General features: G+C 37.9%; 1 protein-coding gene across 1 annotated transcript in view; it reads left to right on the top strand.

Annotated features, from left to right (window-relative positions):
- The window catches only part of NRBF2 (nuclear receptor binding factor 2), a 31,478-nt gene extending 7,434 nt beyond the window's left edge, over positions 1-24,044 (top strand). The window contains exons 2-4 of the mRNA XM_030848214.3: positions 17,359-17,443; positions 21,878-21,918; positions 23,249-24,044. Of these exons, the coding sequence (XP_030704074.1) occupies positions 17,359-17,443; positions 21,878-21,918; positions 23,249-23,959 (837 nt within the window). The 3' untranslated portion in view covers positions 23,960-24,044. The remainder of the gene's footprint in view (positions 1-17,358; positions 17,444-21,877; positions 21,919-23,248) is intronic.

Below are 24,044 nucleotides of genomic sequence, written 5' to 3'. Positions count from 1 at the left end.
TAAAAGACAGATGGCATACTATTAAAATATTAGTTACCTATTGAGGTAAATTATTCCAAAATTTAGCAGCTTAAAACAGCACACGTTTGTTTTCTCACAGTTTCTGTGTGTTAGGATAAAGGCATGACTTAGCTGGGTTCTTTGCTTCAGGGTCTTTCACAAGGCTACAGTCAAGTTGAGGGTCAGCTGGGGGTGTGGTTCCATTTGAAGGCTCTACTGGGGCAGGAGCTGCTTCCAAGCTCACTCACAGGGGTGATGGCAAGGTTTCGTTCCTTGAGCGGTTTTGGATTGAGCACTTCAGATCCTTGCTGGCTGTTGGCAGGCCACCTCATTCCCTTCCGTGTGAGTCTTTCCTTGGGGCAGCTGACAGCATGACTCTTGGCTTCATTAAAGTAAGCAAGGGAGAGAGAATGTACCAAGGTGGAAGTGACAATCTTTTGTAACCTCGTCACGGAAGTGACACCCCATCACCTTGGCGGTATTCTGTTTCTTAGATGCATGTCACTAGTTCCAACCCACATTTGAGGAGGGGAGATTACATAAGGTTGTGAATACCAGGAGGCAGGGGTCATTGGGAGCCATATCAGAAGCTGCTACCACAATTGCTGATAGAAAAACAAAGAAAATAAGAACTGAAGCAACAAAGGATATTGAGACAGTATAATCCTTTGGGGCTACATCAAACTAAAAAGCTTATGCCCAACAGAGGAAATCATCAACAAAATGAAAAGGCAGCCTACCAGATAGGAGAAAATATTTGCAAAGCATGTAGCTGATAAGAGACTAGTATCCAAAACAACAGAAAGAACTCACACAACTAAATAGCAAAAAAAAAAAAAGCAAAAAATCTGATTAAACGTCAGGCAGAGGATCTGAATAGACATTTTTCCAAAGAAGGCATGCAAATGGCCAACAGGTACTTGAAAAGATGCTCAACATCACTAATCAGGGAAATGCAAATAAATCAAAACCACAATGAGGTATCACCTCTCAGCTGTTAGAATGGCTGTTATCAAAAAGATAGGAAATAACAAGTAACAAGTGTTGGCGAGGATGTGGAGAAAAGGGAACCCATGTGCGCTGTTGGTGGGAATGTATATTGGTGCAAGCACTGTGGAAAACAGTATAGAGGGCCCTTGAAAAATTAAAAATAGAAATATCAGGACTTCCCTGGTGGTCCAGGGGTTAAGACTCTGCTTCCACTGCAGGGGGCGCAGGTTCAATCCCTGGTCTGGGAAGTTCTGCATGCCACACGGTGCAGCCCCCCAGAAAAAAAACTACTGTACTATCCTGCAGTTCCACTTCTGGGTATATCTCTGAAGAAAATGAAAACACAAAAAAGTCTATTCAGATCCTCTGCCTGTTGTTTAATCAGGTTTTTTGCTTTTTTTTTTTTGCTATTGTGTGAGTTCTTTCTGTTGTTTTGGATACTAACCCCTTATCAGGTATATGATTTGCAAATATTTTCTCCTATATGGTAGGTTGCCTTTTCATTTTGTTGATGATATCCTTTTCTTGGCATAAGCGTTACAGTTTGATGTAATCCCACTTGTTTATTTTTGCTTTTGTTGCTTTTGCTTTTGGTGTCAATTAAAAAATTATCACCAAGACTTATATCATAGAACTTTCTGCCTGTATTTTCTTTGAGGCGTTTTATGGTTTCAGGTCTTATGTTCCTTAATTCATTTTGGAATTAAGATAGTAGTTGTGTAAGATAGTAGTCCAATTTCATTCTTTTGCATGTGGCTGTCCAGTTTTCCCAACATCATTTATTGAAGAGACTGTCCTTTGCTGGTTGTATATTCTTGGCTTGTTTGGCATTTGTTAATTAAACATTTATGCATGGGTTTATTTCTGGGCTCTATGTTCTGTTCCATTGATCTTTGAGCTTTTAATGCTATCATACGGTTTTGATTACTATAGCTTTGTAAGATAGTTTGAAGAGAAAGAGCATGATGCCTCTAGCTTTGTTCTTTCTGAAGATTGCTTTGGCTATTTGGGAGCTTTGTGTTTCTATGTAACTTTTAGGATTGTTCATTCTGTGAAAAGTGCCATTGGAATTTTGATAGAGATTGCATTGAATCTGTATTATTGCTTTAGTTAGTATGGACATTTTAACTATTACTTCTTTGAATCCATTTCATCAATGACTTAATAGTGTTTGTGTACAGGTCTTTAACCTCTTCGGTTAAATTTACTCCTAAGTATTCCTTTTGATGCAGTTATAAATGGGATTGTTTGCTTAACTTCTCTCTGAAAATTTATTAGGGTATAGAAATGCAACAAATTGCTGTATATTGATTTTGTATCTTGCAGCTTTATACTAGATTCATTTATTCTAAGGTTTTTGGTGGAGTCTTTAGGGCTTTCTGTATATAATATCTTGTTATCTGCAAACAGTGAACAGTTTTACTTCTTTCTTCTTTATTTGGATGCCTTTTATTTCTTCTCACCTAATTGCTGTGGCTAGGAAGCACTTCCAATACTATGCTGACTACAAGCAGTGAGAGTGGGCATCCTTGTCTTGTTCCAGATCTTAGAACAAAAGCTTTGAGCTTTTCACTGTTGAGTATTATATTAGCCGTGGGCCTGTCATATGTGGTTTTTATAATGTTGAGTTGTGTTCCCTCTATACCCATTTTGTTGAGAGTTTTCATCATGAGTGGTTGTTGAATTTTGTCAAACGCTTTTTCTCCTGTTGAAATGCTCATATGATTTTTTTAAAATTTACATTATTTAATATTTACTGAGCCAAATTTCCTCAATGTTCAAGTACCTGGTGATTTTTAACAACTTGGTTGTTGAATTAACTCTTTCAAGAAATGAACCTAAGCTAAGCAATTCATGAATAAGCTATGTTTCAAACTTGGTACCTTGGTTCTGATATGTATATTTTCTGTGTCTACAGATACTGGTTTGATTATTTCCTGTTTCTTGTTGATGGAGGAGAATCAACTTTCCAAAATTATGCATGATTCTTTTAGAACTTCTTGCTCTCTTATGAGTTTAAAGTAAATCCATTTTCTTTATCTTCTGATTAGTAATCTGTTGGTTGAAAAATATAAAATATTGGTATGGTCTACAAATGTTCTGATACAACTGAATCACCCTATGAGTGACAAAATAAATAAAGTTCAGAAAAATTTACACTATGTTATTCACTGGAATGGAGAAATCATGTTGCAAAAGTGTGTGAGTGAATGAGTGTGTGTGTGCATGCATGTTTTACAGAAGTGCCAAACATTACAGAAGTAATTTCCCCACCTTAACTATTCAAGATAATTGCTCATATCTTAGGATTCCCATGATGAGAAATGAATCAATCTATTTCCTAGATTAAGATCATTACATGTGTTTTTTCACAGACACACACACACACACACACTGTATTTTATTTTTACAAGAGATAAATAAACTGACACCAAGCATTGTAAATGGATGACCACAACAAAAGCAACAGTGACTGCATTTACCAAACACGAAACACACTCATACTATGTCATAATATTGACATTCAGTCCAGTAATCCTGCACTGTAACAGCTCCTTTACTTTGCAGTGAAAATTGATGTATATATTTTTTGCCTCTGAGTCCTTGTGGGATTTTTTTTTCATTCAAACAAAGTCACAAAAATTATAATCATCCTCACCAGTTCACTCAGTCCCATGTAATTAATTTTTTTTATCTTGATCTTTTGTTAGCACTTTTATGAATTCATCAGTTTTCCATTAGAGTTCTGAAAATGATTATTCATTCAGTTCAACAGTATAGTCAGTTACCAGAAACCTGTACTTGTCAGAGTTTTTTCCATGAATTCCTTGAAGATGAAACCCTTTTATAGGAACATTTTTTGCAAAAGCATCAGAGTACACCCAGAACTGTCTGTAAATGACAGAAGACTTAAAAATGACCACGGTTAAAGATTTTGATGAAAGTTCATAATAATGCAATTGACAAGGAAATTTAGAGATATACATTTTAAAGTAATAACTAGAATTATGACTTATAACATTATACCAGAACATATAAGATTTTTAGAAATTTCATGTAATGTCTGAACATTTATATTAACATATTTCCATACAAATAACCCAAAGAAAGTTTTGTATTAGTTGTGTTTTTTGTTTGTTTTTTTATACTGCAGTTTCTTATTAGTCATAAATTTTATACACATCAGTGTATACATGTCAGTCCCAATCGCCCAATTCAGCACACCACCATCCCCACCCCACTGGGGTTTTCCCCCTTGGTGTCCATACGTTCTCTAAATCTGTGTCTCAACTTCTGCCCTGCAAACTGGTTCATCTGTACCATTTTTCTGGGTTCCACATATATGCGTTAGTATACTTGTTTTTGATATTTGTTTTTCTCTTTCTGACTTAACTTTACACTGTATGACAGTCTCTAGATCCATCCACGTCTCAACAAATGACTCAATTTCGTTCCTTTTTATGGCTGAGTAATATTCCATTGTATATATGTACCACAACTTCTTTATCCATTTGTCTGTCGATGGGCATTTAGGTTGATCCCGTGACCTGACTATTGTAAATAGTGCTGCAGTAAACATTGGGGTGCATGTGTCTTTTTGAATTATGGTTTTCTCTGGGTATATGCCCAGTAGTCAGATTGCTGGATCATATAGTAATTCTATTTTTAGTTTTTTAAGGAACCTCCATACTGTTCTCCATAGTGGCTATATCAGTTTACATTGCCACCAACAGTGCAAGAGTGTTCCCTTCTCTCCACACCTTCTCCAGCATTTGTTGTTTGTAGATTTTCTGATGATGCCCATTCTAACTGGTGTAAGGTGATAACTCATTGTAGTTTTCATTTGCATTTCTCTAATGATTAGTGAAGTTGAGCAGCTTTTCATGTGCTTCTTGGCCATCTCTATCTTTTCTTTGGAGAAATGTCTATTTAGGTCTTCTGTCCATTTTTGGATTGGGTTGTTTGTTTCTTTAATATTGAGCTGCATGAGCTGTTTATATATTTTGGAGATTAATCCTTTGTTGATTCGTTTGCAAATATTTTCTCCCATTCTGAGGATTGTTTTTTCGTCTTGTTTATGGTTTCCTTTGCTGTGCAAAAGCTTTCAAGTTTCATTAGGTCCCATTTGTTTATTTTTATTTTTATTTCTATTACTCTAGGAGGTGGATCAAAAAAGATCTTGCTGTGATCTATGTCAGAGAGTGTTCTTCCTATGTTTTCCTCTAAGAGTTTTATAGTGTCTGGTCTTACACTTAGGTCTCTAAACCATTTTGAGTTTCTTTTTGTGTATGGTGTCAGGGAGTGTTCTAATTTCATTTTTTTACATGTAGCTGTCCAGTTTTCCCAGCACCACTTATTGAAGAGACTGTCTTTTCTCCATTGTATATCTTTGCCTCCTTTGTCATAGATTAGTTGACCATAGGTGCATGGGTTTATCTCTGGGCTTTCTATCTTGTTCCATTGATATGTGTTTCTGTTTTTGTGCCAGTACCATATTGTCTTCATTACTGTAGCTTTGTAGTGTAGTCTGAAGACAGGGAGTCTGATTCCTCCAGCTCTGTTTTTTTCCCTCAAGATTGCTTTGACTATTTGGGGTCTTTTGTGTCTCCATACTTGAAGATTTTTTTGTTCTGGTTCCGTAAAAAATGCCATTGGTAATTTGATAGGGATTGCATTGAATCTGTAGATTGCTTTGGGTAGTATAGTCATTTTCACAATATTGATTCTTCCGATCCAGGAACATGGTATATTTCTTCATCTGCTGGTATCATCTTTAATTTCTTTCATCAGTGTCTTACAGTTTTCTGCATACAGGTCTTTTGTCTCCTTAGGTCAGTTTATTTCTAGGTATTTTATTCTTTTTGTTGCAGTGGTAAATGGGAGTGTTTCCTTAATTTCTCTTTCAGATTTTTCATCATTAGTGTATAGGAATGCAAGAGATTTTTGTGCATTAATTTTGTATCCTGCAACTTTACCAATTTCATTGTTTAGCTCTAGTAGTTTTCTGGTGGCATTTTTAGGATTCTCTATGTATAGTATCATGTCATCTGCAAACAGTCACAGTTTTACTTCTTTTCCAATTTGTATTCCTTTTGTTTCTTTTTCTTCTCTGATTGCCATGGCTAGGACTTCCAAAACTATGTTGAATAATAATTGTGAGAGTGGACATCCTTGTCTCATTCCTGATCTTAGAGGAAATGCTTCCATTTTTTCACCACTGAGAATGATGTTTGCTGTGGGTTTGTTGTACATGGCCTTTATTATGTTGAGGTAGGTTCCCTCTGTGCCCACTTTCTGGAGAGTTTTTATCATAAATGGGTGTTGAATTTTGTCAAAAGCTTTTTCTGCATTGATTGAGATGATCATATGGTTTTTCTTCTTCAATTTGTTAATATGGTGTGTCACATTGATTTGCATATATTGAAGAATTCTTGCATCCCTGGGATAAATCCCACTTGATCGTGGTGTATGATCCTTTTAATGTGCTGTTGGATTCTGTTTGCTAGTATTTTGTTGAGGATTTTTGCATCTATATTCATCAGTGATATTGGTCTGTAATTTTCTTTTGTTGTAGTATCTTTGTCTGGTTTTGGTATCAGGGTGATGGTGGCCTCATAGAATGAGTTTGGGAATGTTCCTTCCTCTGCAGTTTTTTGGAAGAGTTTGAGAAGGATGGGTGTTAGCTCTTCTGTAAATGTTTGATATAATTCACCTGTGAAGCTATGTGGTGCTGGACTTTTGTTTGTTGGAAGATTTTTATTTTTTAATTGATTTTGTTTTTGTCTGTGTTGGGTCTTCTTTGCTCCGCACGGCTCTCTGTAGTTGTGGCGAGCGGGGGCTACTCTTGGTTATGGTGCGCAGGCTTCTCATTGCGGTGGCTTCTCTCGTTGCGGAGCACGGACTCTAGGCACGTGGGCTTCAGTTGTTGTGGCATGCGGGCTCAGTAGTTGTGGCTTGCAGGCTCTAGAGTGCAGACTCAGTAGTTGTGGTGCACGGGCTTAGTTGCTCCATGGCATGTGGGATCTTCCCGGACCGGGGCTTGAACCCGTGTCCCCTGCATTGGCAGGAGGATTCTTAACCACTGCGCCACCAGGGAAGCCCTGTTGGAAGATTTTTAATCACAGTTTCAATTTCATTACTTGTGATTGGTCTGTTCATATTTCGTGTTTCTTCCTGGTTCAGTCTTGGAAGGTTATACCTTTCTAAGAATTTGTCCATTTCTTCTAGGTTGTCCATTTTATGGCATACAGTTGCTTGTAGTAGTCTCTTAGGATGCTTTGTATTTCTGCGGTGTCTGTTGTAACTTCTTCTTTTTCATTTCTAATTTTATTGATTTGAGTCCTCTCCCTCTTTTTCTTGATGAGTCTGACTAATTGTTTATCAGTTTTGTCTTCTCAGAGAACCAGCTTTTAGTTTTATTGGTCTTTGCTATTGTTTTCTTTGTTTCTGTTTCATTTATTTCTGCTCTGATCTTTATGATGTCTTTCCTTCTGCTAACTTCGGGTTTTGTTTGTTCTTCTTTCTCTCGTTCCTTTAGGTGTAAGGTTAGATTGTTTCCTTGAGATATTTCTTGTTTCTTTAGGTAGGCTTGTATAGCTATAAACTTCCCTGTTAGAATTGCTTTTGCTGCATCCAGTAGGTTTTGGATTGTCGTGTTTTCATTGTCATTTGTCTCTAGATATTTTTTGATTTCCTCTTTGATTTCTTCAGTGATCTCTTGGTTATTTCGTAACGTATTGTTTAGCCTCCATGTGTTTGTGTTTTTTACGTTTTTTTCCCTGTAATTCATTTCTAATCTCATAGCGCTGTGGTCGGAAAAGACGCCTGATATGATTTCAGTTTTCTTAAATTTACTGAGGCTTGATTTGTGACCCAAGATGTGATCTATCCTGGAGAATGTTTCGTGCGCACTTGAGAAGAAAGTGTAATCTGCTGTTTTTGGTTGGAATGTCCTATAAATATCAGTTAGGTCTATCTGGTCTATTGTGTCATTAAAGCTTCTGTTTATTTATTTATTTTTATTTTGGATGATCTGTCCATTGGTGTAAATGAGGTGTTAAAAGACCCCCACTATTATTGTGTTACTGTCGATTTCCTCTCTTGCAGCTGTTAGCAGTTGCCTTATGTATTGAGGTGCTCCTATGTTGGGTGCATATATGTTTATAATTGTCATATCTTCTTCTTGGATTGATCCCTTGATCATTATGTAGTGTCCTTCCTTGTCTCTTGTAACATTCTTTATTTTAAAGTCTATTTTATCTGATATGCGTATTACTACTCCAGCTTTCTTTAGATTTCCATTTGCATGGAATATCTTTTTCCATCCCCTCACTTTCAGTCGGTATGTGTCCCTAGGTCTGAAGTGGATCTCTTGTAGACAGCGTATATATGGGTCTTGTTTTTGTATCCATTCAGTGAGCCTGTGTCTTTTGGTTGGAGCATTTAATCCATTCAGGTTTAAGGTAATTATCGATATGTGTCTTCCTATGACCATTTTCTTAATTGTTATGGGTTTGTTTTTGTAGGTCCTTTTCTTCTCTTGTGTTTCCCACTTAGAGAAGTTCCTTTAGCATTTGTTGTAGAGCTGGTTTGGTGCTGCTGAATCCCCTTAGCTTTTGCTTGTCTGTAAAGCTTTTGATTTCTCTATCGAATCTGAATGAGATTCTTGCTGGGTAGAAGTAATCTTGGTTGTAGGTTCTTCCCTTTCATCACTTTAAATATATCATGCCACTGCCTTCTGGCTTGTAGAGTTTCTGCTGAGAAATCAGCTGTTAACCTTATGGGAGTTCCCTTGTATGTTATTTGTTGTTTTTGCCTTGCTGCTTTCAATAATTTTTCTTTGCCTTTAATTTTTGCCAGTTTGATTACTGTGTGTCTCAGCGTGTTTCTCCTTGGGTTTATCCTGTATGGGACTCGCTGCACTTCCTGGACTTGGGTGGCTATGTCCTTTCCCATGTTAGGGAAGTTTTTGACTATAATCTGTTCAAATATTTTCTCAGGTTCTTTCTCTCTCTCTTCTCCTTCTGGGACCCCTATGATGCGAATGTTGCGTTTAATGTTGTCCCAGAGGTCTCTTAGGCTGTCTTCATTTCTTTTCCTTGTTTTTTCTTTAGTCTATTCCGCAGCAGTGAATTCCACCATTCTGTCTTGCAGGTCACTTATCCGTTCTTCTGCCTCAGTTATTCTGCTATTGATTCCTTTTAGTGTAGTTTTCATTTCAGTTTTGTATTGTTCATCTTTGTTTGTTCTTTAATTCTTCTAGGTCTTTGTTAAACATTTCTTGCATCTTCTAAAATCTTTGCCTCCATTATTTTTCTGAGGTCCTGGATTATCTTCACTATTATTATTCTGAGTTCTTTTTCTTGAAGGTTGCCTATCTGCACTTCATTTAGTTGTTTTTCTGGGGTTTTATCTTGTTCCTTCATCTGGTATATAGCCTTTTGCCTTTTCATTTCGTCTGTCTTTCTGTGAATGTGGTTTTTGTTCCACAGGCTGCAGGATTGTACTACTTCTTTCTTCTGCTGTCTGCCCTCTGGTGGATGAGGCTATCTAAGAGGCTTGATGGGAGGACTGGTGGTGGGTAGAGCTGACTGTTGCTCTTGTGGGCAGAGCTCAGTAAAACTTTAATCCACTTGACTGTTGATGGGTAGGGCTGGGTTCCCTCCCTGTTGGTTGTATGGCCTGACAACCCAGCACTGGAGCCTACCTGGGCTCTTTGGTGGGGCTGATGACAGACTCTGGGAGGGCTCCCGCCAAGGAGTACTTCCCAGAACTTCTGCTGCCAGTGTCCTTGTTCCCACGATGAGCCACAGCCACCCCCCACCTCTGCAGGAGACCCTCCAACACTAGCAGGTAGGTCTGGTTCAGTCTCCTTGGGGGTCACTGCTGCTTCCCCTGGGTCCCGATGCTCACACTACTTTGTGTGTGCCCTCCAAGAGTGGAGTCTCTGTTTCCCCAGTCCTGTTGAAGTCCTGCAATCAATTCCTGCTAGGCGTCAAAGTCTGATTCTCTAGGAATTCCTCCTCCTGTTGCCGGACCCCCAGGTTGGGAAGCCTGACGTGGGGCTCAGAACCTTCACTCCAGTGAGTGGACTTCTGTGGCATAAGTGTTCGCCAGTCTGTGAGTCACCCACACACCAGTTATGGGATTTGATTTTACTGTGATTGCGCCCCTCCTACCGTCTCACTGTGGCTTCTCCTTTGTCTTTGAATGTGGGGTATCTTTTTTGGTGAGTTCCAGTGTCTTCCTGTCGCTGATTGTCCAGCAGGTAGTTGTGATTCTGATGTTCTCGCAAGAGGGAGTGAGAGCACGTCCTTCTACTCCGCCATCTTGGTTGCTCCCCTTGCTCATGTGATTTTTATTCCTCATTTTGTTAATGTGGCATCACATTGGTTTTTGGATAAGTTTGATTTGTTGAACCATCTTTGTATCCCTGGAATAAATCCCACTTGATTTGCTAGTATTTTGCTGAGGATTTTTGTATCTGTGTTCATCAGGGATATCGGCCTCTAGCTTTGTTTTTTTCCATTTGGTGTCTTTGTCTGTTTTGGTATCAGGGTAATGCTGGCCTTGTAAAATAAGTTTGGAAGTGTTCCCTATTCTTATGTTTTTTGGAAGACTTTGAGGAGGATTGGTAGTCTTTGAATTTTTGGTAGGATTCACCAGTGAAGCCGTCTGGTCCTGGATTTTTGTTTGTTGTGAAGTTTGTGATTACTAATTCAGTCTCCATACCAGTACAGGTGTACCTCATTTTATTGTGCTTTGCTTTATTGCACTTTGCAGATGTTGCTTTTTTTTTTTTTTAACAAATTGAAGGTTTATGACTACCCTGTGTCTATTGGCACCATTGTTCCAACTGCATTATTTTCAAATTAAGGAATGTACATTGATTTTTTTTTTTTTTTTTTTTTTGCGGTATGCGGGCCTCTCACTGCTGTGGCCTCTTCCGTTGCAGAGCACAGGCTCCGGACGTGCAGGCTCAGCAGCCATGGCTCACGGGCCCACCCGCTCCGCGGCATGTGGGATCTTCCCGGACCGGGGCACGAACCCGTGTCCCCTGCGTTGGCAGGTGGACTCTCAACCACTGCGCCACCAGGGAAGCCCTACATTGTTTTTTTTAGACATAATGTTATTGCACACTTAATAGACAACAGTGTAGTGTAAACGTAACTTTTATTTATTTATCTTAAAAATATTTATTTATTTGGCTGCGCTGGGTCTTAGTTGTGGCACGTGGGATCTTTGTTTCCGCGTGTGGGATCTTTTAGTTGCAGCTTGTGGGACCTTTTTTAGCTGCAGTATGCGGGCTCTTAGTTGCAGCATGTAGGATCTAGTTCCCTGACCAGGGATCGAACATGGGCCCCCTGCGTTGGGAGCTCGGGGTCTTAACCATTGGACTACCAGGGAAGTCCCAACATAACTTTCACATGTATTGGGAAACCAAAAAATTTGTGTGACTCATTTTATTCCAGTATTCACTTTATTGCAGTGGCCTGGAACTGAGCTTGCAATATCTCCGAGATATGTCTGTGATTGGTTTGTTCAGATTTTCTGTTTTTTCGTAATTTGGTCTTAGACAGTTTTGTGTTTCTAGGAATTTATCTATTTCTTCTAGGTTGCCCAATTTGTTGGCATATAATTGTTCATAATAGTTTCTTATTATCCTTTGTATTTCTGTGTTACCAGTTGGAACATCTTTTCATTTTTGGTTTCTGTGTGTTTTTTGTTTTTGCAGTTGGTTAGTTCCCCAACCAGGGATTGAACCTGGGCCACGTTGTTAAGACTTGTTTTGTGGTCTGACATACGATCTGTCCTGGAGAATGTTCCATGAACACTTGAAGAATGTGTATTTTGTTGCTTTTGGATGGAATGTTCTGTATATATTTGTTCCATCTTGTCTAATATGTCATTTAGGGCCTGTGTTTCCCTACTGTTGTTTTGGTCTGGATGATCTATCTATTGATGTAAATGGGGTTTTAAAGGCTCCTGTAATTACATTGCTGTCTGTTTCTTCTTTTAGGTCTCTTAATATTTGCCTTATATATTTAGGTGCTCCTGGAGTTAAAATTCATGAAGAGTGTTAAGTTAACCTTTTCTGTCCTAAGTTTCCTGATAAACTTTAAGAAGAAAATAAATAAAATTTACTTTATTTGTTTGGGTTAGTACCCAAAATAGATATATTCTTGGCTTAAACATTATTTGAATTGTGATATCACTCATAAAGACCTATATTGTCTTTTATCTTTTTGTTGTTGTTGTTGAGGTGTAGTTGTTTTACAGTGTTGTGTTAGTTTCTACTGTACAGCGAAGTGGAGATCCCTGTGCTATACAGCAGGTTCTTATTAGTTATATATTTTATACATATTAGTGTATATATGTCACTCCCAATCTCCCAATTCATCCCCCACCCCCACTTTGCCCCCTTGGCATCCATACGTTTGTTCGCTACGTCTGTCTCTATTTATGCCTTGCAAACCAGTTCATCTGTACCGTTTTTCTGGATTCCACATATATGCGTTAATATACGATATTTGTTTTTCTCTTTCTGACTTCACTCTGTATGGCAGTCTCTAGGTCCATCCACGTCTCTACAAATGACCCAATTTCGTTCCTTTTTATGGCTAATATTCCATTGTATGTATGTATCACATCTTCTTTATCCCACATCTTCTTTATCCATTCGTCTGTCGATGGGTATTTAGGTTGCTTCCATGACCTGGGTAAATAGTAAATAGTGCTGCAGTGAACATTGGGGTGCATGTGTCTTTTTGAATTACTGTTTTCTCTGGGTATATGCCCAGTGGTGGGATTGCTGGGTCATACGGTAAATCTATTTTTAGTTTTTTAAGGAACGTCTGTACTGTTCTCCATAGTGGCTGTATCAATTTACATTCCCACCAGCAGTGCAAAAGGGTTCCCTTTTCTCCACACCCTCTCCAGCATTTGTTGTCTTTTATCATTTTTGAACGAAGTATTGAGATAAAACCTTCCCCATAAAATTTTAGTGCATCTTGAAGTAATTGGCAGAAGAGAAACATGTTTTCAGAATTATAAAATATCAGTGCCCAAACTTTTAGAATCCCTAACGAACGTTCCCATTTCAGTTGCTTCTTGTTCCTGTTTTATTTTGAATCACCAAAGAAGCATATGGATTTAATACTTTTAATGCTGTGATTCTGCCAAGAACAGTATTTAAAGAGATCAATTTTAATATTAGAGACCTTTAAAGATTGTTTTAAAAATAAGAATTACTACAAAAATAAGCTTCATACAGTATCTTTAGTTGGAAAAGAATGCAGTTTAGTCTAATCTCCCCAATCACATTGTAAGCTTTATGGTGGTAGATAACCTCTGCTGCTTTTACTGTCTTTTAACTCATTTAATTTTCACAACATTCTCATTTTAAAGATGAGAAAACTTGGGCAGGAAGTTAAGAAAGCCAAGTTCAGGTGTCTAATAAGTGTTCAAGCTGAGATTTGAACCTAGGCAGTTGGCATGTGCTGGGTGTCTAACAAGAACTTGGTGTAGGACCTGTATTTTTTAATAGGGAATTTGATTGCTGTGGTGCCAGATAACCTAAAGTAGGTGTGTGTTTTAAAATGAAATGTAACTCCTGAGTTGGCAGCGTGATCAGAGATTGGATTTTACATGGGGAAGTTTTTGGGGAGTTGGAAGAGCCATGAGGTCCTGTTCCTACCACTTGAGAACTTTTTGTTTCTTTGGTGTTCAAGAAAAAGTTTATTCTCACACCATAGACAAAAATAAACTCAAAATAGCTTTAAGACTTAAACATAAGACGTGACACCACAAAACTCCTAGAAGAGAACATAGGCAAAACATTCGCTGAAGTGGCAGTGTTTTCCTAGGGCAGTCTCCCAAGGCAATAGAAATAAAAGCAAAAATAAACAAATGGGACTTAATCACACAGAAGCTTTTGCGTAGCTAAGGACGTCATAAACAAGATGAAAAGACAGCCTACAGAATGAGAGAAAATACTTACAAACTATGCGACTTAGAAGGGCTTAATTTCCAAAATAATTAAACAGCTGATGCAACTCAATAACAAAAAACTAAACAACCCAATCAAAAAATGGGCAGAAGACCCAAATAGACAGTTCTCCAAAGAAGACATATAGACGGCCAATAGGCACATGTAAAGATGCTCAACATCACTAATTATTAGAAAAATGCAAATCAAAACCATAATGAGGTACCACCTAACACCAGTCAGAATGGCCATCATTAAAAAGTATACAAATAACAAATGCTGGAGAGGATGTAGAGAAAAGGGAATCCTTCTGCACTGTTGGTAGGAATGTAAGTTGGTGCAGCTACTATGGAAAACAGTATGGAGGTTTCTTGAACTAAAAATAGAGTTAACATATGATCCAGCAATCCCACTTCTGGGCATATATCTGGGCAAAACTCCAATTCAAAAAGATATATGCACCCCTATGTTCATAGCAGCACTATTCACAGTAGCCGAGACATGGAAACAACTTACATGTCCATCGACACATGAATGGATAAGGATGTGGTATTATATATACACATGGAATATTACTCAGCTATAAAAAAGTGAAATAATGCCATTTGCAGCAACGTGGATGTACCTCAAGATTATCATACTTAAGTGAAGTAAGTCAGAGGAAGACAAATACCATATGGTATCACTTATATGTGGAATCTAAAATATGATACAAATGATGAACCTATTAACAAAACAGAAACAGACTCACGGACATAGAAAACAAATTTATGGTTACCAAAGGGGAAAGAGGGTGGGGAAGGTTGGGATTAGCAGACACACACTAGTATACATAAAATAGGTAACCAACAAGGACCTACTGTATATTCAATATCCTGTAATAAACTAATGGAAAAGAATATGAAAAAGAAAAAAATTTATTCTACTATTGTGGAACTTGAAGTTTAATTAGGGAGCTTCGTAAATATAGTACAAGGTAGAAAATGATTAATGTCATTGGACAGAGAGACTAGAGGCAGTGTTAGAATAAGGTAACCTCAGAGAGCATCTCATCCTGGCTTCTCAAAGTGTGTCCAAGAGCCAGTAGCTTCAGCTTCACCTGGGTAGAATCTCAAGCCCTTCTGAATCAGTGTGCATTTTAACCAGATTACCCAGTGATTTGGATTCCATTAAAACTTGAGAAGCACACATCTAACTCCATCATTTTACAGGTGAGGGAACAGGCCCTGAAGGATGAGATAACTTGGCTGGTTTAGTGGGATTACAGAACTTGAGCCCAGTGCCCCAGGTTCTTGGTAGGGCTATGTCTGCACTGTGCCATCCTAGTTAGGAAGTACTTTGGGATTTCAGAGAAGGTTGTCTCTTAAATAGGGCTTCTTTCAAAGCTTAGAAAGGTAAAGGCATATGCAGATTCTTTCATTATTTTTTTTTCCCTGTGCCTAGAACCTTGTTGATTGTCACTTGCTTTAGCTATATGCTCAGAATACATTCCTTAGAGGAATCATGTTGATCATAACTTACCTTTCTTGATTATGTACATTCTCTCCCCAAAAGATCTGTATCGTTTCTGGATACTATATAATACTCCTGTGTTAAGAACATGTTTTTTATTCAAATCCAGGACTCCATGGTTAAAATTATATTTTAAGCCCTTAGTCATTTCTGGTTATCCATTATTATTTTTAGGAATAAATTGAGACTTAGAGAAAAAGTTTGTTTAATTACTATTTGAAGAATAAAAAGCCTCTGAAACAATTGAAAGGAATAATCTTTCTTTTAAGAATGTTGCTTGCCTCTTCCTTACAAAAATAGAAACGGGGAAAATGTAAACAGCATGCATTGCTAGAAGTGTACTGTTCCCTACTTTTGTCTTCACCTCTGTTTTACACTGAGCATGATTTGTAAACTTGCAAATATTTCTAATCTCAGTTACAAAAGTGATTTTCTGAAATATTTTTATGAGGCATCAGTGGCACATTTTTTGAAAAGCATTCAACACAAATCATTTCACACCTGACACACAGATTTGATTTTTGCTTTTTAAAAAGAAACTGAGGTAAAGTACACATAAAATTTTCTGTCTTTAAATTTTTAATTAAAAATAATTTTGGGTCGCATCATGTGGCTTGCAGGAAGTTCAGTTCCCCGACCAGGGATTGAACCTGGGCCATGGCAGTGAAAGTGCCGAATCCCAACCACTAGACCATCAGGGAACTCCCAAATTTGCCATCTATAATTTTTAAGTGTACAGTTCAGTAGTGTTAAGAATATTCACATTGTTATGCAGCAGATCTCCAGAACTTTTTCATCTTGTAAATCTGAAACTCTACACCCATTGAACAGCAACTCCCCACTTTTCTCTCCCCCGAGTCTCTGGCAACTATCCTTTCTACTTTCAGTTTCTGTGAGTTTGACTACTTTAGATACCTCATTAAGTGGGATCATACAGTATTTGTCTTTTTGCAAGTGGCTCATTATATATTTCATTATTAGTTTAAAGTTCTCAAAGTTCACGCTGTAGCATGTGTCAGTTTCCTCCCTCTTCAGGCTGAGTAATTTTACATTGTGTGTATGTACCACATTTTGTTCATTCATCTATTGATGGATGCTTAGGTTGCTTCCACCTTTTGATTATTCTGAATAATGCTGCTGTGAACATAGGTGTATAGTGCTTTTTCACTTTAAGCAGCTTTCCTAAATTATCTGTGAGTTTGTTAGTGAGGAAAACATCACACTAGTTAGAAGACTTCAGCTGACCATTGCTTTCTCCTTGTCTGCTAACTGTATAACCTTATGTAAGATATGTGACCGCTGTGAGTCTATGGACCTCCTTATGTAAGAGATGAAACACATTCACAAAATTGTAATAGTTCTGAAATGTAACACAGATGTAAGGAGACCAATGACTATTTATTTAATCCATTTGCTTTCAGTACTTTGAGTTTGTTGTTTTGGTGAGTTGTATCTGAAAAGATCTCCACCATAACATTAAATATTGGTATCATTAATTCCTCAACTGTATAATGTACAAACTTTTTATCTTGAAAACATAAATAGCAACTTTAATGTTGAAAAGGAAGAATGAGTTAAAAACCAAGAAAATATACATTTTGAGTAACAATTTGATGATGGCCCTTGGCTTATCTCTGAAGAATGTTCCCTGAAGGAGTTGGTGCCTAGTGTTAACCTCGATTGTTTATTAGTGGAGTTGAGAGAAGTTGCCAGTCCTTTCAGATACTACCCATTAGGTTTCCCCAGTTTTAGATACAGCCATAATGGTTTGATGTGTGGCAACAAACAGCATTATATCTTCTTAAAAGTTTTTTTTTTTTTTTTTTTTTTTTTTAAGTAAGAGGAACTCAGGAATGTTTGTCTTCTAGGCTCATCAACAGAGCAGACGAGCAGATCGTTTAGTAGCTGCAGGGAAATACGAAGAGGCTATTTCTTGTCACAAAAAGGCTGCAGGTGAGTATTCTTTTTAAGAAATACTGAGTCTAAAACTGCAGGGCAGTTTCTTTTTTCCAGTATCTCTCAACACGTTATTTAGAATGAAAGTCACAAGAGTAATGATGTGTTGTTGCCCTGCATGTACCAGGTTGATACTACTGACCCACTGGAACACAGCTTGGATTATTTTTCAAGTGAGTGTGTTAGATTTTCCAGCTCCTCCTAACCCAGTCTTTCTAAATCAAGAAGATTGCATATGCCGTATTCATAAATGATTCCTGGACACAGCTTCCTGAGCCTGAAGATCCCCAAAGACAGAAGTGATTCCAAGAAGTGTCTGTCAGTTCATCTTAGTTGTTATAGAGAAGGAGTCTGGATTTCAAATATTTAGCTTTTCTGGGTTTTGAAAGTAATAACTAATTTAATTCCAGCCATTAATTTTCACTGAGTTTCTGTTTTCTAAGATGCTGATAATACAAAATCCATTGAAACTCTTTCCTGTGGCCTTTCTTTAGCTTCCCTTCTGAATGTTTCGTCTATACATTCATGCCTATAGTACCATGCTGCTGATGACCTTCTTTTAGGTATGAAGTTTAGAATTACTGGATTCTTACCAAACACCTAATTTTATCCCAGTCATACAAGCTAGCATATGTTGAACTCAGAAATAGATCTTCAGGGTCTGTTTGTACAGACTGGTTTCTGTTAGCTGAGTAGCCTAAAAGCTTCGGGGCGGGGGTGCTTCATCCTACAGTGGAGTGGCTGCCTGTCTTAGAGCGAGCCCCGTACTCTTTCCGCTGGAGGAAGGCGCTTTCCTCCCCTCTAGGCCAGTACCATGATCCAAGTCCTGCTTTTTCCTGGCAGAGGCTGCCCCTCCTGATAAGTCCTTCTGTGTCAGTGATTTTTGCCTACAAGTCAGTAATTTTCAGAGAAAATTTCATGTCTTATTTTTGAAGAGTTAGTTTTGCTACTGAAGTGTACCCCTTCAGCTGTAGGGCTGAATGCATTGTATATATCCCATAAATCTCTGTGGATTTTATGGTGAATTTTATGGGAGCTTTAGACAGCATTAAACTTGGCAGCTAGTGCTCTTTAAATCTTTCATAAGCCACATTTTGTTATGAATCAAATTGTTAAATTTGTAGTCACTATAAAAAAAAAGTGTACTATACTATTTTTAAAAAAAACATGAATGCTGCAGTGAAATGCTACATTTAGTTAAATAATCCAGAGTGGTCATGGTTACACATAAATAACAGACTGATCAGCATTAGGTTGTGTGTTGATTGGTAGGATACTCTGCCCCCGCCCCTCGCCGAGAAGGAAGGATTTATTACTTGCAGCAAGTAAGGAGAACATTTGCTTTCCCAAAGCAGTGTCTCTGGATTGGTAGGATATTCTGAATACATAAAAGAGAGAGAAGTTTCTTTCATTCCTAGCCTGCATCCCTGTCTTTATTTGAAGACTTAAAATTAATGTTGGGCTTTTAAATTCTTCTCTCCCTTTCTCTGTATCTAAAGAAAAGATAAAGGCAGTCTGTTGGATCCCATTAGCTCTAATTATGGAGATACAACTTTAAGTGTGATTAGTTAATCCCACCCAGCGGATTTGATTTGGAGTTTAGACTTGGTTAAAAATAGCCTTGTGTTGTGTTTCAGAGTAGAGTTGTGAATGTAGTGCTAGTTAGAAAATTAATGTGGTTAGAATGAGCTCAGTGTTTTCTAAATTGACTTACATCTAGGGCTCGAACAGAGGTGTTTTGGGAGGTATGGATGTAAATGTATCCTGAGAGGAAGGAACTTAGTATTTGGAAATCATTTTAGAGACAAAACAGGGAAAAGTCATCATCTGAGAAAGACTGGTGGGATGAAAGCCTGAAATGAGAGAATTTAAGGGCAAAATAAGGGGCCTCTGTTCAAGATCAGAGGAGATTCTGAGACAGTTTACCCGAGACTACACAGCTAAGGACTCATATCCTCTACACTTTGTAGTGTTCTGATAGTGTTTTGTAAATATGTAGAAATAAAGAGGTTACTTGATAAACGGAGACACCCAACCCAGAAGGAGAAAGCTGTCTACATCTGGCAGGAGGTGGGGAGGAGGTGTACGCATTTTTACCGCTCTATATTGAAAAAAAGTTAAGCCATAAACTACCAAGAATTCAGCATTATTGCTTTAAACCCTATTGCTTTAAACCCTTGATTAGCAGCTGTAACTGGTTTTCTGTAACTCTCCCTTATCAGTCTTTTTTTTTTTAAAATAAATTTATTTTATTTTTGGCTGCGTTGGGTCTTTGTTGCTGCACACGGGCTTTCTCTAATTGCAGCGAATGGGGGCTACTCTTTGTTGCAGTGCGTGGGCTTCTCATCGCGGTGGCTTCTCTTGTTGCAGAGCATGGGCTCTAGGCACGTGGGCTTCAGTAGTTGTGGCGCTCGGGCTCAGTAGCTGTGGCGCACGGGCTTAGCTGCTCTGTGGCATGTGGGATCCTCCTGGACCAAGACTTGAACCCGTGTCCCCTGCATTGGCAGGCGGATTCTTAACCACTGCACCACCAGGGAAGTCCTCCCTTACCAGTCTTAATGCAATCCAGTTTCTAAGTGGATTTCGTTTCTTTCACAGACAGGAAAAAGAGCAAAAGCTTAAATGGGAAGTTAATCATAGGCATTAACAATGCTTAGAACTCAAAATGAACTTTTCAGAAGATGAGCAGACCTCAGAGTACATTGTTTATATGTATTTGATAGTAAATGTTATTATTTTAAGAAGTGATAGATTCTTCAGATTTTCTTAATTCCTTTTCTTCATCATTTACTTAGTATTTACTTCAGATATTAGCCTTGTATCATAATTGAAGAAAACAGTTTAACCACATTGCTAAATATTTCTGAGATAAGTATTCCCTGCCTACATTTCTGTCTTGGGCATTTGTTCCTGTTGTGGCTCTGGGGTAAACTCATTACCATGCAGTCAGATTAAAAATTTTTTTTTCTTTTAAAATAACTTTTCTTTTAAGACCCAGATTTTAAGATTGGGAAATAATTTAAATGACAGTGTGACTCTTTTTGAATTCTCTGAGCTTTGGGAACTCAGTGTCCTTGGGTATCTTCTTCTGTCGTGTTATAGTTTCAAGGTTCTACAAAGGGAGGCACTGCATTTGGGTTAAGGTTGGTTTTGTGAAACTGTTCTGTGTGTTAAGAAACTGGATTTAAAGCAAACTGTATTTCAGACAGGGAGGCAAATGTACACAGAATAATGGGAGGGATGTCTGGGGAAATCCACACAATCACAGTAAGAGATAGAATGTCTCAACAGACTTACACATGAACAAAAGGAAAAGAAGTCGTCTGTATGCAGTTATACAGACTTAATAAGACAAAAAGTTGAGGGGAAAATGTAGGTATGGCTGGAGCATAGGCCATATAACCAACTCTGTTTTCTGATGTGGAGGGAGCATCCAATTAGTCTGTCTTGAAGACTGTGATAGAACCTGGCAGACAACAGTTCTAAGTGATGAACTCAGGAAATCATTAAAATATTTGGATTAAGATTAGACAGAAAGCAGTGCCTGTAGTATTGGAGAAAAAGCAAGAAGGAAGTTAATGTATGAGAGATGCCAAAAAGTTTATAGTGAGCAAGAGATAAAAAAATGGGGATTAATTGGACATGACCTATTATTAATAATACTTGTTATTTATACCCTATCTTGTTCCAGCAAGATATAAAAGGGCTTACAGAGGAATACAACAAAATATAAAATCCATAGAAAGATAAAATGGGGGAGGACTGGTAGTTCACAAAATGCATCATGGGTTCTTGAAGGGGAACATGGCCTTCAGCGTTCTAGCAGTCAGCTTAGAGAGGAAAGTTATGGATTTTTACAGTGACATTTTCATAAATGTCCTAATACTGCCTGCAGCTACTTATTATAAATATGTCAATGAGTTCTTTGGGCTTTTAACTACACCAGATTCACAGTAGGCTGATAGTATAGCTCAGAAACAATTCAATAAAAGTAGTTCTATAGGAGATCAAAATGATAGTTTAGGTATTCATGTGGGTAAAAAGTCATTGATAGTCAATATCTTGATATTTTTGTGAGCATAATTTGAGTAATAGGATTTTGATAGGTTCTTGTTTAATTTTAATCCTACCTAATTCTATTTTTCTGATTATGCCATCTTTATTCCTTAACTGTGAAATCTACATTGATTTAAAAGAACCAGCCCCTCCAAGGTGTATGGAATATGTACATTTGATTACCACTGATATTTTTTATGGAGAAGTTAAGAATCCTTTTTTTAAAAAATCCTTTTCGGGAATAGGATAACTATGTAGCAGAATTGCTTCTAAGACCAGTTCTCTTTGTCATATGAGGAGTATTAAAACTCTTTGTTTGACGTTTTAATAACAAAATGACGACACATAATGTGTCTCTCTCTTTTTTTTAACCAGCGTATCTTTCTGAAGCTATGAAGCTGACACAGTCTGAGCAGGTAAGACACTTCAATATTTTCAACAAGGGTTAGAAGGATTTTCTTGTGGAGACTTGAACTGTGTATAAAATAAAGCACTGTGCTCCTCCCAAAACACTGCAGTCAGAAATACATAAAATAGGGAAGAGATGAGTACTTCAGAAAGGAAATTAAAACTAAATGAACTGTTGGGATTAACATATACATATTATACATATATAAAATAGATAATCAACAAAAACCTACTGTATAGCACAGGGAACTCAGTACTCTGTAATAATCTAAATGGGAAAAGAATCTGAAAAAGGATAGATTCATGTATAACTGAATCACTTTGCTATCCACTTGAGACTAACTCAACTTTGTCAATCAACTATACCCAAGTATAAAATAAAAAATAAAACTAAGTGAACTGCTGTTGATGGCATGCAGAAACTGCTGTCCTTTTTTCTAGGGGTTTCTCACAGACCTTAGATTGCCAGGCGTGTCCTTTAGAGACCTGTTAGTACCTTTCCTGATCATTAGCTCATTTGACCATGAGCTCACAGTAAGTAAGCAGGCCTGGCCCAGGGGAAACCAGTTGGCCTTGACTTTGCTTGTCAAAAATAATTTAAATCCAGACCTGTCTTTTCCTGACTTCCTAAGCAGTTCTGGTACTTTTAAATTTGTTTCACCAATGGCTTTAAATTGTCTTCTGTGTCTGGGGAGGGCCTGCCTAGGTTTTTAAAATACCTTTACACAAAGCTACATCTTTATCCAAAGGTGATTTCCTGATTATAAAAGTGGCAGGTCCACAGGAGTTACTTGGTAAATGTTTGTTTAATTGAATTAAGGAGATCTGAGGGGATATCAGTGGCAGGGAAAACATACCAGTTCCTCAGACTGAACGAAGAGAGCTTAAAAGTTGTGTTCCATTCTGTGCACTTCCCTTTGACTGTCCAGAACTGCTTGTGTTAGCCGTGTAATGTAGACCTGCGTCGAGACTTTAGCTAGTTGTAGAATTAAAGTCTAAATAGGAAAGTTTTCTGATTTTAAGCTGAGTACAAATAGCATTGCAGATGGGAAAGGCACATTCAAAAATGGTCTGATTCATCATGTCGATTGGAACTGGAATAGGACTTCTTCTGACTTCTTGAATGGTATTTTGTTTATGCATGAAAATGTTAACTTACCTAGAAATATTTAGTTACTTTGAAAAGTGTTTGAGGTTCTATTGAATTGCAAACAGTATAAATAAAAAATTTTAAGTGCTATTGGGTTATTCAGAAAAGAAGATACTGAAATAGTATTTACCAGACATTACTGAAGTGACTTAAAATGTTAAAATTGTACCTTTCCTTCTGTGTAATAGGCTCATTTATCACTGGAACTGCAAAGGGATAGTCACATGAAACAGCTTCTCCTCATCCAGGAGAGATGGAAGAGGGCAAAGCGGGAGGAAAGATTGAAAGCCCAGCAGAGCACAGACAAGGATGCCGCTGCCCAGCTACAGGCATCTCACAGACCCTCTGCTGAGGACGCAGACAGCCAGAGCCCCCTACTCTCTCAGAATTATAGCGCTTCCACAGAGAAACACTTGCCTGAAATTCAGGGGGTCTTTGACAGGGATCCAGACACACTACTATTTTTACTTCAGCAGAAGAGCGAGCCAACAGAGCTGTGCATTGGAAGCAAAGCCCCAAAAGATGATAAAACAATTATAGAGGAGCAGGCAACCAAAATTGCAGATTTGAAGAGGCATGTGGAATTCCTTGTGGCTGAGAATGAAAGATTAAGGAGAGAAAATAAACAGCTAAAGGCTGAAAAGGCCAGACTTCTAAAAGGCCCGATAGAAAAGGAGCTTGATGTAGATGCTGATTTTGTAGAAAAGTCAGAGTTATGGAGCTTGCCACCACATGCAGAAACTGCTACAGCCTCTTCAACCTGGCAGAGGTTTGCATCAAATACTGGGAAAGCCAAGGATATTCCAATACCCAATCTTCCTCCCTTGGATTTTCCATCTCCAGAACTTCCCCTCATGGAACTCTCTGAAGATATTCTGAAAGGACTTATGAATAATTAAAATGGAAGGCCATAGAAGAGGTGAAAAAGAGGAAATAATACGGTAATACAGTTAATCCAGCAAAAAAAAAAAAAAAAAGGGAAAA

Source organism: Globicephala melas, chromosome 16 (genome assembly GCF_963455315.2).
Source record: "Globicephala melas chromosome 16, mGloMel1.2, whole genome shotgun sequence".
NCBI lineage: Eukaryota > Metazoa > Chordata > Mammalia > Artiodactyla > Delphinidae > Globicephala > Globicephala melas.
This window is presented reverse-complemented; position numbering and strand designations above follow the sequence as displayed.